We start from the raw sequence: 16555 nt of genomic DNA on the forward strand, positions 1-16555 counted from the left end.
AATATAATTTTGAAATATAAAATATTAAAAAATAAATATCAAATTATACTATTAAAATAAAAAGAAACAAACAAACTGCACAATGTGTGGTCAAAATAATTAGTTTGTAATAATAATTTTGTGTTTTAGAAAAAATTTATATTCAGCTTATTTTTTAATATTATTAATAATATAATAATTTATAAAAATATTAAAAAAATTATACCCAATAAATTTTTTATCTAATTAATATCTAACTTCTACACATTAAAAATATTTTTGTAGAATAGATATAAAATATAAACTTTTTTCTTTTTAATGTCTCTAATATTGATATTTACTATAATTTACATCCAAATTAAAATAATAAATATAATTTCCATTTTTATTAAAAAATAAAAAAAAAAAAGATTTTTGACTTCAATTCAAAACTCTTAAAAATGTCCTTAACTAACAGTTTTCGAGTTCAACTCCTAGGACCTGTGCTTGGTAAAAGGGGAATGGAAAATAGGCTGCGGGGCCACTTATAGCGGCGAAAATTCAATTGTCACTAAGGTCAATTATTGCTCGTTTTTTCGCCGATGATAATCAAATTCTCTTTTGAGTCTCGTTTACTTGCTTGTCAAATTTCACACCAAATATTTCTCTGAATTCGCTATAAATCTATAATATAAATATATAAAATAAATAAATTTAATTATATATTTTATATTTTATATTTTTAAATAAAAATTTCTACTCTCTCTCTCTTCTTCAGAAGAAATATATATATATTTTTTTTAATTTACTAAAGTTGAAAGTCGAAAACCACATTTTCTGCTTTTGCAAGGCATAGGCTGAAGAACCTAAATCACTAACGCAAAGCGAAAGCCTTGTCAAAAGGCTGCTATGAAATTGCTTGATTAGCATTGCTGGCATCAGTTTCTCACTTTCAATTCAGGAGCCTACCAAATAATGAACAAAAAGTCTTGTAATTAGGCAGGATCAAGCTTCTTTCTTCCACACTCATCAAGCAGCATATCTTAGATCTGTATCCAATTGCGAATATGTTAAATGATTTTGCATATATATATTGTCAATAATAATGTCTTGGTATACAAATGCTGACAGAGCTTGGCCTTTGGGGAGTCATGTTAAATTTCAATGAACATCTTAAGAACAATGCCTACTCATACCAACAAAAAAGCATATACTTCCAGAGATCTAACAACTCGCAGAAACCATTGCATACAGAATAACAATACATACCCTTCCAAAATGCTACTCACTACAAGAACTGTTTTGCCCAATCTGCAATTATGGTTTTATATTGACCAGCCCTGTGTTTGATACCTTGATATAATGGATAGGATTTTAAGATGGCACATAAGGTAATATCTCTTATTTGCTGAATAATAAAGCCTAAAGACTTCACTTGCCGTAGCACAAAAACCAAACCTTTCCCACCAAACTAAATTAATAGTTGCAGCTTCGATTAATTTGTTAGCTAAACACAATGCAGCAATTATATACATGCTGAACTTTGAAATCGTGGAATAAATTTGTTTGCACACATACAGAAACACAATATAGAAAGGGTCCATACATCAGTGACACCCATTACAAGAAAAATAGCTCATGGCATGTAGTTAAATGATCTTCTATCGAGCTTCCAGCAATGAGATTGACATTTCATTGGTTGTGGATGATTCAATTTTGCTCGATGAAGATCCTTCATCAACTCGACCTTTGTCCTTAAAAAAACCAGGTTCTTTGGGCTCAGGCAATGGAGTCTCACTACCTAACATCAAAAGCACAAGTGCCATACTTGGCCTGTCCTCAGCATGATGTTGCGCACATAAGAGGCTAATATGGTAGCATCGCATCACTTCCAATAGATGATACGACTCTCCTAGTACTGGATCAATCAATTCCAACGACTTGCCTTCTTTCCATAATCTCCAAGCCTAAAGCATGAGAACCCTTTTATTGATTGATAACAGATGTGGAAAGAAATAGCAAAGAATAAATCTGAATACTTACATATCCAATAAGGTTATGACTATGGTCTAGTTGATGATACCCTCTACTTTTCTTACCACTTATTATCTCAAGCATTATGATACCAAAACTAAAAACATCAGATTTGTCAGAGAAAATCCCATCTGTAGCATATTCAGGTGCCATATATCCACTGCAGAATTGTGACGAGAAAACAGATTAATTGCCAAGTTTAGCAAATTATGATACCTAAGCATAGGAAACTTACAATGTTCCAACCACCCTATTTGTGTTTCCTTCGGTTTGTTCACCTCCAAAAGTTTTGGCCAAGCCAAAATCTGAAATTTTTGGGTTCATCTCATTATCAAGTAATATGTTACTTGCTTTGAGATCCCTATGTATAATCCTCAATCTTGAATCTTGATGCAGATAAAGAAGGCCCCTAGCGATCCCACAGATTATATTGAAACGCTTGGCCCAGTCCAGAAGTTTACTTCTTGTTTGATCTGGCAAGTCATGTATTCATATGAGTCCAAATGCTACTGGAATGTGCTAAATGTCAAATTTGATTGCATTAAGAATGTATGACATTTGCTATCAAGTTACTGTAGGCTAACCATATTTATTAGGTTATGAGTGATACAAACCGAAAATGAAGGAGTCGAGGCTTTTATTGCACATGTACTCATAAACCAGCATTTTCTCTTCTCCTTGAATGCAACAACCAAGAAGCTTTACAAGATTTCGGTGTTGCAGCTTTGCAATAAATTTGACTTCATTTTTGAACTCATTTAACCCTTGTCCAGAACTCCTTGATAGCCTCTTCACAGCAATTTCTTGTCCATCTATTAGCGTGCCCTGCAAAATAAAATTTGTCAAAAATTGCACTATTCTAATCAAATAAGTGCTTAGACATTAACTAAAAATTAAGAATGTTTACCAGGTACACAGGTCCAAAACCACCTTCTCCTATCTTGTTGTTGATTGAAAAGTTATTGGTGGAATTAACTATTGTAGATAACTCAAACAATGGTAGCTCGAAGTCTTCATTATGGTAATCATTGTTCTGGTTATTTTGTGTATTATTTGCTGTTTGCTCTGAGAAAACATGAAAATGAACAAGCCAAACTTGAATGAGAATATAAAGCCTCAAACATGAAACTGAATGAGCCAAAATCATCACATTCAAAATGCAAACATGAGTTGAGTCAGTGATTATGAAATTGAAGTTTATGGTTTTCTAATGGAAGAAAAATTGTCACATTCAAATGGATACATTACAGAGCTGTTGTTTATAGGCTCAATCAAAGATACCCTTATTATTTCAGCAGTCTTTTTTAAATTCTCTTTGAAACTGTTCATCTCATGAGTTTCTTCAACAATGCATTCCCTTCTGCAATGAACTTTAGTAGAGACCACACAGACAATTGACAAAGCTGTTTCTTTCTAAACACTCGTAACTTTCCAAAAATCTAGACTGTTGGTCAAATTACAATTTAATTCATTTTAATCTGATCTTATACAAGTTATTAGATTGCTTCACACATCAAAATAACTAGCCAAGTCGATGTTGCAATCTAACCATTTATATTTACTCTTGCATTTTTATACTTTCCCAATGTGTGATTTATAATCCCAACAGATTGATCATTTTATTTATTGAAGGTAACCAGAAAGAAATTTTACCAGTGGACTTGGTCTTCCTTTTGTATATGGCAAAGCTGATTATAAGTATCCCGGAGACCATTGCAATGGAAGCAAAAGTGATTACTGCTATCTTCATCTTAGGTTTTGCTTTCCCCTCTTCACAGTCAATTATATTTACAGTAAATGAAATATAATTAGAAAAAGGCTAAAAAGTACAACCAAACAAGCGACACTTCAGTGCACATTCAGATGCTCACAGATTACCAAAAACAACAGCAAGCTCATACCTGTTTCTGAAGCATTCATTCGAATATATAGATCTTGCCCTCCATCAGCTGGTAACTGTCTTATATCCATCAGGTCACCAAACCAAATGGCACATCCAGTGCCACGTTCTATAATATCCAAATTTGAATATGCCATACAAGAACAATTTTGTAAGCATTTAGTCCTGCATTCCCTGAGATTCATTGTTTTGCTGACCCAAGAATGCGTAGTATCTGGCAACTTTAACCTGGAGAATTTAACAAATCCATCCCCTGTCTCACAATCTAATGGTTTATTGCGCATGCACCCTTGAGACCAATCCATTAAGTTCCACCTCTCTAATGATCTTGGCTTGAAGCCTTTTAAACATTGGCAAACTGGCAATTCACTAGTTACGCAATTTCCATAGGCACCACATAGGCCGTAGCTGTCACAACGGTCTCTTGGCACACTGTCATAGAGGATCCAGCTTTGATTGACATCATTCCAAGTGTACCGCTGACGATTATATGTGGTTTGATTCATAACTATCCTTGTAAATAGAGATTTATTTTTGAGGTTGTAGATGTAATATACCTCCTCCTCAGTTGACACAAAGTTGTACCCAAAAATAGGGTTAGGCTTCAGTGCGATGCCACCACTGAACCCAATCCCATTCCATGGGCCGCTCCTGTAGTATTTCTGCGTGCCTTTCCACATAACTAGCTCAGGATTAGTATTCAATTGTACCTCCCACATAAAATCTCCAATAGATGGATCATTTGAGCTCTTCCACGATGATAGATGCCTATTAAGTCCGGTCTTTGAGTCCCATCCCAGCTTCATTCCAGGTAGCAGTGTATCACACGGATAGTCAAAGCTTTGCCACAAGTAGATTCCTGAATCTCCATCATTTTTGTTTCTTAAAACAAAATTTCCTGAATCTAAAAGCTGCAAAATTGGCTCTTGTGCTTCTTTTGTTAAGTTAGATACTGACCAAACAACTGTCATGTTCTCACTAAGAAGCACGGGATTGCCTGTGCCGTTTATAGTCAACAAACCAGAAGAACCATTAATTGGATTACTTCTATTTGCAACCCAAACAACAGTTCTACCGGGCATATTTCCGTACCAAATTCCCAAGTAACGTTTCTGGGAGTCGTAGGGACTGAAGAAACCCAGTTCGAATGTTCCATCTCTGGAAACCAAGGTCTTGCCATCGCTCAAAGATTGGGAGGGAGCAATGGTGTCAAGGGCGGTGGAGATTTTGAAGAGGAAAATGAGAAATTTGGTAGTGGTAGTGAGAAATGCAAGTGAAGCGATATCCATTGACGTCCACTGTTAGAAGTGCTTGTTTCCAAGTTCTAAATTCTACCTCATTGAGCTGGTGAAAAAGCAAGGGCTCGTGCAAGGTGTTAGATAGCAACATTATGAAAAAGAAATCGCAGCTTGTGACAAGAGACTCCCTATTTAATTCAATCATAAAGGTACTAGCCGTGATTGGTGAAAATTCTGTCACATTTTATCTAGTAGCATTTGGTCAAAGTCACGCTGAGCCAGCAACTGCAATAGATTCCAAAAGGCAAAGGACAGTTTTCCTTCAACGCAGACTTGATAATAACCTGCCTATAAAGAATCGTAGTTTTCCCGCTACAGTCTACAAAGCGAGAGAAAAGTAATACGAAAATTATATAGCAAAGCCAGAGAAGCATAGACTTGGAAGATGTAACCCTTATCCCCTGCTTTTGCTCTGTATTGGCTCAAGACCGCTAGCCAACACACAATATTGCCAACGCTAGTCTTTAATTTCACCCATATTAATTAAGATTTTATTTTTCTTTGGACAAGGTCCCATATAACTTGCTTTTAATTATAAAACTATGCCAGAAAAGTTTTCTACTTAATTGTCAAATAGAAAGTTCTAACAAGAATGATAATAACAAAGTTGGTAAAAAAAAAATCTCTACGGGATTAAACATGAAAAAGTTATACAATAAAATTAGTATATATAAAATTATTTTATTATAATTATTAATTATAATAATTTTACATAAATTTTATTATATTTATTATAATTAATAATTATAATTAAATTATTTTATGTGTATTGTACTAAATAAAAATATTTAAAAGTGGCTAATCCTTGAATTTCTGGTTCTTATATGGCGGCGAGATTGTTGGAACGGGTTGCAATGTCTTTAACGTTGAGAAGTCATCATGTGCAATCTCCATCCAACCTATCAAATCTGGGGTTGCCATCTTCTCGAAGCAGCTTTGGTGGGATTTCTCGTTTACGTACCGACACAGTCAGCACTGATGGAAGTTCCCTCCGTCATGGGGAAATATGATATGATATCCTAGTTAATAATGACGGTTAATTATCCCTTCGTCTCACTTAATATATATTTAAATTCGCATAATACTCATATTATGATTGTGTAATTTATAATTTTTATTTTTTAATTTAATTTTAATTATATTTTAAATAATATAAATTATTATTAAATTAATTTTAAATTATTTTTTTAATTAATTTAATTTTAATAAATTTTTATTCATTATAATAATAAATTTTAATTAATTAATTTATAGTATCAATAATCATAATGTCTATTTAATTCTTTTTATGTATATATTAATAATAGTTTCTATGATTATTTTGTTTAAAATGTAATAAAAGTATTTTATTTAAAAAATAATTTAAATTTTATAAAATTTTTATATTTTATCTCATAATTTATGTAAATAAACTACAAAAAAATAATATTACATTAAAAACATATAAATACAATATTTTTCATTAATATAATAAAAAAATATTGAATTAGAATTATTTAATTTTAATAATAATAAAAATATATAACATTATTATTAATTAAAAATAATATTCTATTATATTATTTTTAAAAATATTACATTGTAAATTTTTTTATTAATATGATATATTTTTATAAAATAATTATTTGACAAAAATAACTTTACATAAATTTATAATATAAAATAAATACATTTCATAAAAATTAAAATTTTAAAATATTATTATTTTTAATTAATATAATAATATTAAAAATATATATTATTTTTTTAAAAGATAGATTCTATAATTTTAATTCTGTAACTCTAATTTTTTTAAATCATTTTCATTTGTAGTTAAATTTTTTATACAATCATATTTATAATTATTTTAGAAATTTTACTTCTATATAAAAATATAATTGAGAGACAATTTATATATAAAAATATAGATATTTAACTAAAATTTAAAAATAAATCTATTGAAAATTAATGATAATAAAATACGGATAGTTAAAATATTAATTATAATTATATTTGATATATAATTATAACAAAATAAATAATCCAAAAGTTTAAGAAATATTAAATACAAAATTTATAAAAAAATTAATAATTAAATAAATATTAATTAAATATATTTAAATAAATAAATTTTGAGAATAATAATTAATAACTTTGAAAGTAATAATAAAAAAATGGTGTAAATTGAAAAAAAGATTTGAGAGCATTTAGGTGAAATGAAAATACTTAGTGAAAGGAGAGTATTTGATGTATATTAAATGTCTCATGTGACATACTATATATAGATAAAAAAAATTTATTTAAATAAAAAATTAATTTATAATTAAATATTATTTAATTAAAAAAATATCAAATACATTCAAATTTAATTTTTATAATAATAAAATATTTCTTATTTACTTGTCCGTTTCAATTAAATGACTAACATTCAATTTTTATAATAATAAAATGTTTCTCATTTACTTGTTCGTTTCAATTAAATGGCTACAAATTAGCCATAATGATAATAATAATAATAAGTATTAATTAATTTTAGGAAAGTGTAATAAAAAAATACTAAATTATTAACATAAAAAATAATACATACTAATTATAAATAAGTCAAATCTCTATATTTTATTTTTATAATTTTTTCTGTAAAATATATTTTTTGTCTCTCAAATTTTTTAACAAAGATTTCATAATAAAAATAATAAAAAATATAACAACGTAATAAAAATATTTATTAAAGATATAAAATAATTTAAAGTTGATTAAATTATATATTAATTGATTATGAGATTATAAATTAACAGTCAATTTTCTTTATACTAATGGCCACAATGACTTGTTAATTATTATTATTATTATAAAGTAACATGTGGCAAATAATATTTTTATATAAATGAATTTATAAAAAAACAATACATATAATTTTTAAATATTACATTTAATCGTTAATGGTCTTAATTTTTAAATATTACATTTAATCATTAATGGTCTTAATTTTTAAATATCAAATTTAAAAAAAATAATAATTTAAATAATAAATATTAAGGTAGTATTGTAAATAAATGATAGTGAAAAGAGAAATAAAAAAATTAAATAATAATTAGTATTTATAAAATAATATAAATAATTTTTAATTATTTTATTTAATTACAAAAAGTCTTAATTTTTAAAAATTAAATTAAAAAAATAATAATTTAACTCATAAGTATTAAGATAGTATTGTAAATAATAATTAAAAAAATTAAATAATAATTAATATAAAAAATAATATTTATAAAAGGCGATACGTGGTAAACTTTTTAAGAAAAATATCATGTGATAAACTTTTTAAGAAAAATGCCACATGCCATCTTCTTGAAAATACTTTCTAGCTATATATATATGTTAACCAAAATTTTTAAAGTTTCAATATTAACTTATTTTTTTATAAATTATGTGAGCATATAAAATATTTAGAATTTCAAATAATATAAAATATTTAGAATTTAACTTTTTTTAATTATTACTGTATATAAAATATTTAAAATATAAAAAATTTTAAATTTTCATTTTGAATTTTTTTTTAATTATAAATTTAATTATTGATATTAGATAATGATTAATTGATAATTGTATTTTAATAATTATCGATATAAAAATGCTCTAAAGGGCACTCAAGGAAATTGAAAAAAAAAAAAAAAAAGAATTAGATGTATCACCAATTCCAAATACTTATATACTTGGGTGCAAGCGGCTATGAATTATTCTTGGAAATCACAAAAGCTAATTCAGGACATTAAATATAAAATAAACCTTTTTTTTTTTTTTTTTATAAAGGGAAGAGAGTTTGAGAAAGCCAAAAGTGGAAGAAAATATAAACAATAATTTATATGACTAAAAAGAAGCTTCTTATAGTAGGACAGAGAAAGGAGTGCTCTCAAAAGGAAAGTTAGAAATGTAGATTTTGAATACAAAACTTGCAAGGCCATCCAATAAATGGTCCATAAAAAAGAAGCAAAAAAGTTATCTTTCAAAGTATGATAGCAATTTCATCTAATCAAAAGGATATCATCTTCCAATTTGAGATGCTATGCTTTTTTCTTTTAGTGAAAGTCCCATTTGACACTGTATGTTTCAGGAATATTTTAATGGCAAATTTCTTGTTTATTCTCAATATTTATAAAAAAATATATTTTAATGACTAATTATTTATATAAAAAAAAATTCTCAAAATCTGTTTCAAAATGGCACATATCTAAACTTACAAAAAGAATATATATATATATATATATATATATATATATATATATATATATATATATATATATATATATATATATATATATATATATATATAAATAAACAAAAAAAAAGCACATAAAAAAATGAAATGATGAAAACAAAAAGAAAAAAAAATGGAAGAAAAGATGTAGAAGAGAGAAGGAGGAGAAGCAACCCTTATATTTTAAAGAATTTTAAAAGTAATGAAATGTTAATTTTTAATTTTTTTTTTATGCTTGTTTAGTTTATAATAAAACATTTAAATTAGAAGTAGATATTAAAAAAATTATTATAATATTCAATAATATTGAGATATTAAATTACTCATCTCATTTCTAAATATTATAATTAATTTTTTTTTACATATTTTTATCTAAATTTTACAATTAAATTAATTTTTATTTTATTATTCTTAATTATTTGTGTAATATAAAAAATAATTTATTAACTTTGAAGGTATCTTTTAATATAACTAAAAATATAAGGATTAAATATTATTTTTTAAAAAATATTTAATATTTAATATTTTATTAATATTTTTGTTTTTAGAAAAATAAGGGTGCAATTGCTCACGTTCTCTATGGCCACTCATACCACAAGTACTTTACAAAAATTATAAGGCTGTTAGTTAGCATTTCGGTTAGTCCAAAAATAAAAATAAAAATATTCTAAAAAAAATAAAAAATAAAGAAAAGAACAGGCTAGATTTCAATATCCACATATTATTAACTTAGTTTAACGAAAAAATATTTAAAAAATTTTTTTTTAAGTTAAAAAATATACTTAAATAGTTTATAATATATATATATATATATATATATATATATATATATATTTTTTTTTTTTTTTTTTTTTTTTTTCTATCTAATAATTTCACTAAATCTACATTTTATGGTCATGGTTTTAACTGCATTCTCTCTTATCTATAACAGTCCCATTCCAGAAATCAATGGAAACCTTTTCTTTTGTCATGTTTTCCGGTACTATTATTCTGCTTTACTTCTCTAAATACTCAAATGCTACTGATACAATTAGTTTGTCTGAGTCTCTAATTATTGGCACTGGTAGCACCCTGGTTTCGAGAGATGGCAGCTTCGAATTTGGTTTCTTTAGTCCTGGAAATTCCAGAAACCGCTATGTGGGAATTTGGCACAGATAATCCCCACAACTGTTGTTTGGGTTGCAAATAGGCGCATTTCAATCAACGATACTTCAGGGACTGGCGATGACGAGCACAGGTAATCTTCTACTTGTAGGTGAATAATACACTAAAATGCAGAATGGAGAAGGATTTGTAAAATTATATTTATTAGATTGAAATTGCTAGATACTTCACATTCATGGGTGAACAGGAGTATTATCTTCACATAAGCAGAGTAAGTGTTTGGGGATTTTGCTTTGCACACCCAAGTGAACTTAACCACTTTTTGCTTTCTTTAAGATAAAGAATATTTAGTAATGTAGCAAAAGGTGTGTATAATTCAAGGATATTAATGATTATATTCCATTCTAGAGAAAGCAGAAAATAGGGAAAATGATCAGGAACAAGATGAACAATCAGAAGACATGATGGCAGTAGCTAGGAGAAGGTGGTTTTGGACTCGTTTATTCCTTATATATATATATATGCCCATATGCTTTTGAGAAGGAAGCTATTTTCCAACAAGTATTTATTGTCCTGCTTTGTAAATTACTTCACCAGATGATAAATTAGAAAAAAATTTCACTTTTTTGAATTATGCAGTCGTTACATCGCACCAGAATTTGGCTAGTGATGGGTTATTCTCTTCAAAAAAATGGCACCAGAATATGGTTAGTGATGGGCTATTCTCTTAAAAAAAATGGCACCAGAATATGGCTAGTGATGTGCCATTCTCTTCAAAAACATCTGATATCTTTAATTTCGGTGTTTTTTTATCATCCAAGCCTTGGTTTTAACCTTAATGGACATGTAGTGTCGAGAGGATTTTGGATTTTTAACTTCTTTATCTTGGGTTAAGTATTGAAGTAATCGTTCACTAATAATTCTGACATGTTCTAGGCATGGACATTGTGAAAAGAAGGCAAGCCATCAGAACTGATAGATCTATTATTAGAACAATCTTGTAATCTGTCATAAGTATTTAGATGCATCCTGGGGAAAGGCCCGGCATGGCCTGTCGTTTTTATGTTGGGTAGTGAGAACGAATTGCCTCAGCCCCAGCAACGTGGTTTATTTCAGAACAGAGGTGCTGAGGAAGCAAGTTTCATCAGGCAAGCTCCAACCACCCTCAACCCATGAAATCACCCTCTCATGGTGGAAAATTTATATTATACAATGACGATTCAATATAGAATACCCTACATAAAAAGTGAAAAATTAAATATCATAAAATTTAATTTAATTTATATATTAAAAATAATTTTTTTAAAATAATATCTATTATTTTATACTTAATTGTTATTTTATGATTATTTCTCTCTATGAGCATAATTATTAGTTTATAATTGATATGACTAATTAATTTATCATATCATGATATATCAAATGCTAACAATACTATATAATGTCTTCAACTCGTAATGGGCTCGATTCACTAACTCAAGGGCCACATTGTTCCAACTTATAGTGGCAAAGCCAGGCCCGTGCGGTAGTGCAACACGCACACGCTTAAGGACCCCAATGGCAAGTTACCGTCACAGAGCCTCACCATAAGAAATTAATTTAATATCATGCGAGCCATTGACTCACGTATCAAACATCAAACTTATAAGAACAGAAACCAAAATTAGTCGCATCGACAAAGCGAAGAATGGCATACTAAGTGTTATCACTTCGGCTTTCTCATATAGATATAACTTTTCAAAGTCAAGTCTTTCCAAACCGATGTGGGATAACGTTGTCATCCCTGCATTCCTTAATTCCTATCTTTCTTTCAGCAACTGATTCTATAAATTAAGAGGAGACAAACAATTACATAATGAAATGGACTTGGTTATAGCATACTAATACTCATAGCACAGGGCACTAAAATGGAAGTGGCATCTACCGAGGCTGTAATGCAGACATGGTGACCTCGTTGAATGAATATATTTTGTTGCTGCTGGAGGAACATTTAGGTTCCAGCAAATCCCTTTTAATGTAAAACCCAGGTTGTTTAGGAAGAGGCAATGTACCCTCTCCACCCATCATCAGAACCACATCTGACATGTTAGGCCTGTCTTTTGAACTTTGTTGAACACATAATAGCCCAATATGAATTAATCGCAATACTTCTGATAGACTGAATGAGTCCCCTATTGATGCATCTATTAGCTCCGAGCATCTTCCTTCTAAATAAAGCATCCATGCCTAAATTAACAATGTCAAGAGAAAGTTATTTAAATTGATGAAATTTAGTTTTACTAAATAATTATATCATATTAATTATCTATAATGTTTTATTTATTAAAATATTTTATTCAATATGAAGTTCGTATAGATGTATATATATATACTTACATGTCCAAGAAGGTTGAGGCTGTGGTCTTTATGGAGGAATCCTCTATTTCTTTTTCCACTAATGATCTCTAATACAAGAACACCGAAGCTAAAGACATCATATTTTATGGAGAAATTCCCATCAATCACATACTCAGGGGGCATATAACCACTACATTCACAAAAAAAAGAAAAAAAAAAAGAGAAACAAGTTTAGAAATAATATATAGAAATAAGATTTTTCTTGCTTAAATCCAATTTCACGATGAATTCAAGATATAAAATATATAATGTAATCTACTTATATTAAATGCATGGATTACACATTTCCATATATTAAATTCATGGTGAATGAAATATAGAAAGGAGTTTTTCCTATAAAAGCAAGCCATAACTAAAATTTTGACAAAATACGTACTATGTTCCAACCACTTTATTTGTGTTTCTTTCAGTTTCATTTTCTCCAAAACTTTTAGCCATACCAAAATCCGAAATTTTAGGATTCAATTCATTATCAAGTAAAATATTGCCGGCTTTAAGATCTCTATGGATAATTCTCAATCTTGAATCTTGATGTAAATAAACAAGCCCTCGAACTATTCCATTGATGATGTGCATGCGCGTGGGCCAATTGAGTGTCTCATTATGAGTTGAATCTGAAAAAATAAAAAATTTTCAAACATGAACCATAGTTAGGAATAGAAGTTTCTTTTATTTCTTTATAAAAAAACAATAATTAATAAATGGGTTTAGAGAGTAGAACCAAAAATGAAGGCATCCAAGCTTTTGTTGGGCATGTATTCATAAATTAACATTTTTTCATCTCCTTCAATACAGCAACCTAAAAGCTTCACCAGGTTTCGGTGTTGAAGTTTGGCAATTAAGATGACTTCGTTCTTGAACTCGTTAAGACCTTGTCTAGAACTCTTTGAAAGTCTTTTCACAGCTATTTCTTGTCCTCCCTCCCATATACCCTGTAAAACAAATAAATAAATCAGGTAGCTGCCTATGCATTTACAGATTGATTTCTTTTTCTACCTTATAGACAGGTCCAAATCCTCCCTCTCCAATCTTGTTGTCATCAGAGAAGTCGTTAGTTGCACTTTTTATTGTAACAAAATCAAACAGTGGCAGCTCTAAATCCTCCTCTTGGCTCTGGCTGTAATCATTCTTGATATCTTTCATATGATTATTTCCAAATTTTCCTGCGATAAATTAAAAGAAATTGATCTCTATTAAAATAAATTTTAACTTTAGTCCTTCACTCCTTTAAATAATATTTTAAGCTAATTTCTATAATATAGCAAAAAAAAAAATCTAGTTAATAACTTGCCTATTCTTTTTCGTATGTATGACATCAAGGACAGGATTAGAAGCAGCACTGCAGCAAGCGCCACGGACATGGCAAGCACCTTCATGAAGTGTCCTTTATCAACGAGAAACAAAATTATATTTAGAGGACAGTCAATGGTAAAAAGGATTGGAACTAAATAAAAGAGCAAGAAAATCAAAGCAGCTAGGATTATTGTTGATGTTAAAACCTGCAGATAATTAAGATGAAAAATTAAATCATGCATGATCACCTTCTTGACAAGGTAGGCTTTCTGGGTATCCATCTCCTCTGAACCCTTTGTTGCAGCGACACTGGTATCCAGCCTTTCCATAGGGGAGAGACAAGAACATACAGTTGGCGTTTTGAGAACACTGGCAAGAGCCTTCTAACCACCATGCTAGTTTAATCATGTAGAAAACAGGTGGTGATTGCTTTACCACGATGCTTGAATAAAAGTGCTGACAATCAGTTCTATTTCTGCGGACGTAACTCACCAAATCATTCACCCTCTTGAATCCATCTGACAGGCACCCTACGTTCTTTCTGTTCGTCATATTATTTGGCGAAGACTCTATCTTTGGGCAATTAGAAGAATAGTTTGTGCAGTTTACAAGAATGAGAAGATTTTGTAAACTTGGTGCAAAGTTGCTCGTATAGAGTTGCATCACTGTTTCTGTTGGACGACTCAAATTAGCAGGAATTTCAACCCAGATGTTATCTTTAGTTATAGTTTTGACTCTAAAATCTCCAATGAGGATGTGTCTTGATTTGGTGCAGTTGAGACGGATTTTGCAGCCTTCAGAGAATCCAAATGGGTAGATGAGTTCATGTGTCGTCCAACCACCATCTGGACAAGTTTGATTGCAACCATCAGAATTTGCAGCCGTAATAATACTTGAAAACATGAGTATGAATATCAGTGTAGGAATAGTGAAAATGTCCAAAAATCTTGATTCCAAGCCCATCTCAACTGAATAGAACATTGATCCTTGTTAAGACCAAATTGACTTCCAGAGCTATTCTTCTCTGCAAAATTATTAGAAGCTGGCTAAGAAATAAACCTTCGTCAATATCAACTACTTTCATTTGGCTTCATTTCATTGGCCAATCTTAGTAAAAAGAAAAACGCGTATTGGAAATTTGGAATCCAAGAATCTGAACATGAATCCAAGTTTGATGAATTGAATTTTCTTTGTAGCACAGTTGAATAATTTTCATAATTTTTTACTAGAAAATAAATGTAATAATAAAAATAAATATTTCATAAATTTATGAATCATGCTTCAAATAAGAATATATATATATATATTAAAGCTAAATCTTAAAAAAAAAAAAAGCTTTATAAAAGTGTACCATACAAGCTAATAAGAATACTTAAAAAAATTGATATTTGACATTTCTTTTGATTTACATTTTTAAATTTATATATAAAAATGAGCTTATCATATTTGATTTAAAAAAAGATAGCTTATCATATTTAATATTAATTTTAAATTAAATATTTTTAAATTTCAACTATTAAAATATTATCTCATAATTTAAATTTCTTTTTAGTACATTTTAAAGAATTTTAAATTTTTCTTAAATTTATATAAATTCAAACATTATAAAAATATACTCATTATATAAAAATACACTGTTATATTCTTTAATTTTCGTGGATACTCCTCCGGCATCTCTCCAGAGTCCCTCTTACAACCCAAGTAAGGGCTACTGCCGACCTTTCCTCGGCCAACAGTGGGCCCATACTCATTTTTTATTTGCTTTTTCAGCTATTTTCCTTGTGAATAAATATAGTTATTCATGAATTTTTTCATGGATATATTTAGTTTTCTCTTTCATTTATGGGGTTGATCTCTTATAACTTTTTGTTTTGTCCTTTTTATGGGATTTCTAAACTCAAAATATGTTACCCTTCTTTTTATTAATTTGATGTAGAATTTTGAATGTAGCAAAGTAATTTCCTTATACCATTGATTTAATTTTTTGTTTTTACATCCCATTTTTATTTTTGAAAAACTTAAAATACTTTTTTTTTTATGTTGACTTTCTATCCTAAAATGGTTTTTATTTTGACTAAAAAAATTATAGCAAAAGTCTATAATTTAATGAAAGGAAAAAACCATTAAATTTCGGCGGGTTAGCTTAGGTAATAATGGTTCTATATTGCCCCGTCAATGGGGTTGAAATCTTGGGTTTTACTTCTACAGTCGGTCTATTAACATGAGGCGCCAAACCTTTTGGAAAATACTAAACTAAAGTTGAGATTTAATGTAATTACGTGCCAATTAATAACAAATTTGATCCAGTCCTCAAAACTATATTAAAAATTAGAGATGATG

The 16555-nt window shown here is 28.8% G+C and overlaps 1 protein-coding gene, 1 long non-coding RNA gene and 1 other non-coding gene across 3 annotated transcripts; 1 reads left to right on the plus strand and 2 right to left on the minus strand.

Moving 5' to 3' along the window:
- Positions 1-1430: 1430 nt before the first annotated feature.
- Positions 1431-15401, minus strand: LOC110651445 (G-type lectin S-receptor-like serine/threonine-protein kinase At4g27290). The gene is made up of 14 exons (XM_021806795.2): positions 14464-15401; positions 14214-14306; positions 13919-14085; positions 13644-13854; positions 13299-13536; positions 12902-13052; positions 12449-12751; positions 3894-5190; positions 3646-3762; positions 2900-3057; positions 2607-2817; positions 2228-2465; positions 2002-2152; positions 1431-1925 (listed from the first exon to the last, which is right to left on the minus strand). Exons 1-14 carry the CDS (start codon positions 15194-15196, stop codon positions 1620-1622), a joined length of 4374 nt encoding a protein of 1457 aa, XP_021662487.2. The 5' UTR covers positions 15197-15401; the 3' UTR covers positions 1431-1619.
- Positions 10298-11159, plus strand: LOC110651444 (uncharacterized). The gene is made up of 2 exons (XR_002494188.2): positions 10298-10658; positions 10936-11159. It is a non-coding gene; the product is annotated as an uncharacterized LOC110651444 (long non-coding RNA).
- On the minus strand, positions 12027-12215 carry LOC131179572 (U2 spliceosomal RNA). Its single transcript, XR_009148463.1, has one exon. It is a non-coding gene; the product is annotated as a U2 spliceosomal RNA (small nuclear RNA).
- Positions 15402-16555: the final 1154 nt, after the last annotated feature.

The sequence above is a fragment of the Hevea brasiliensis genome, chromosome 4 (assembly GCF_030052815.1).
Source record: "Hevea brasiliensis isolate MT/VB/25A 57/8 chromosome 4, ASM3005281v1, whole genome shotgun sequence".
NCBI lineage: Eukaryota > Viridiplantae > Streptophyta > Magnoliopsida > Malpighiales > Euphorbiaceae > Hevea > Hevea brasiliensis.

Coding starts and splice junctions, on each gene's coding strand:
- LOC110651445 (XM_021806795.2), bottom strand. CDS start 15,196: ATGTTCTATTCAGTTGAGATGGGCTTGGAATCAAGATTTTTGGACATT. Junction 5,191..12,448: donor TGTCTGCATTACAGCCTCGG/TAGATGCCACTT, acceptor CACTTCTAACAG/TGGACGTCAATGGATATCGC. Junction 3,058..3,645: donor AAGGAAGACCAAGTCCACTG/GTAAAATTTCTT, acceptor ATGTTTTCTCAG/AGCAAACAGCAAATAATACA.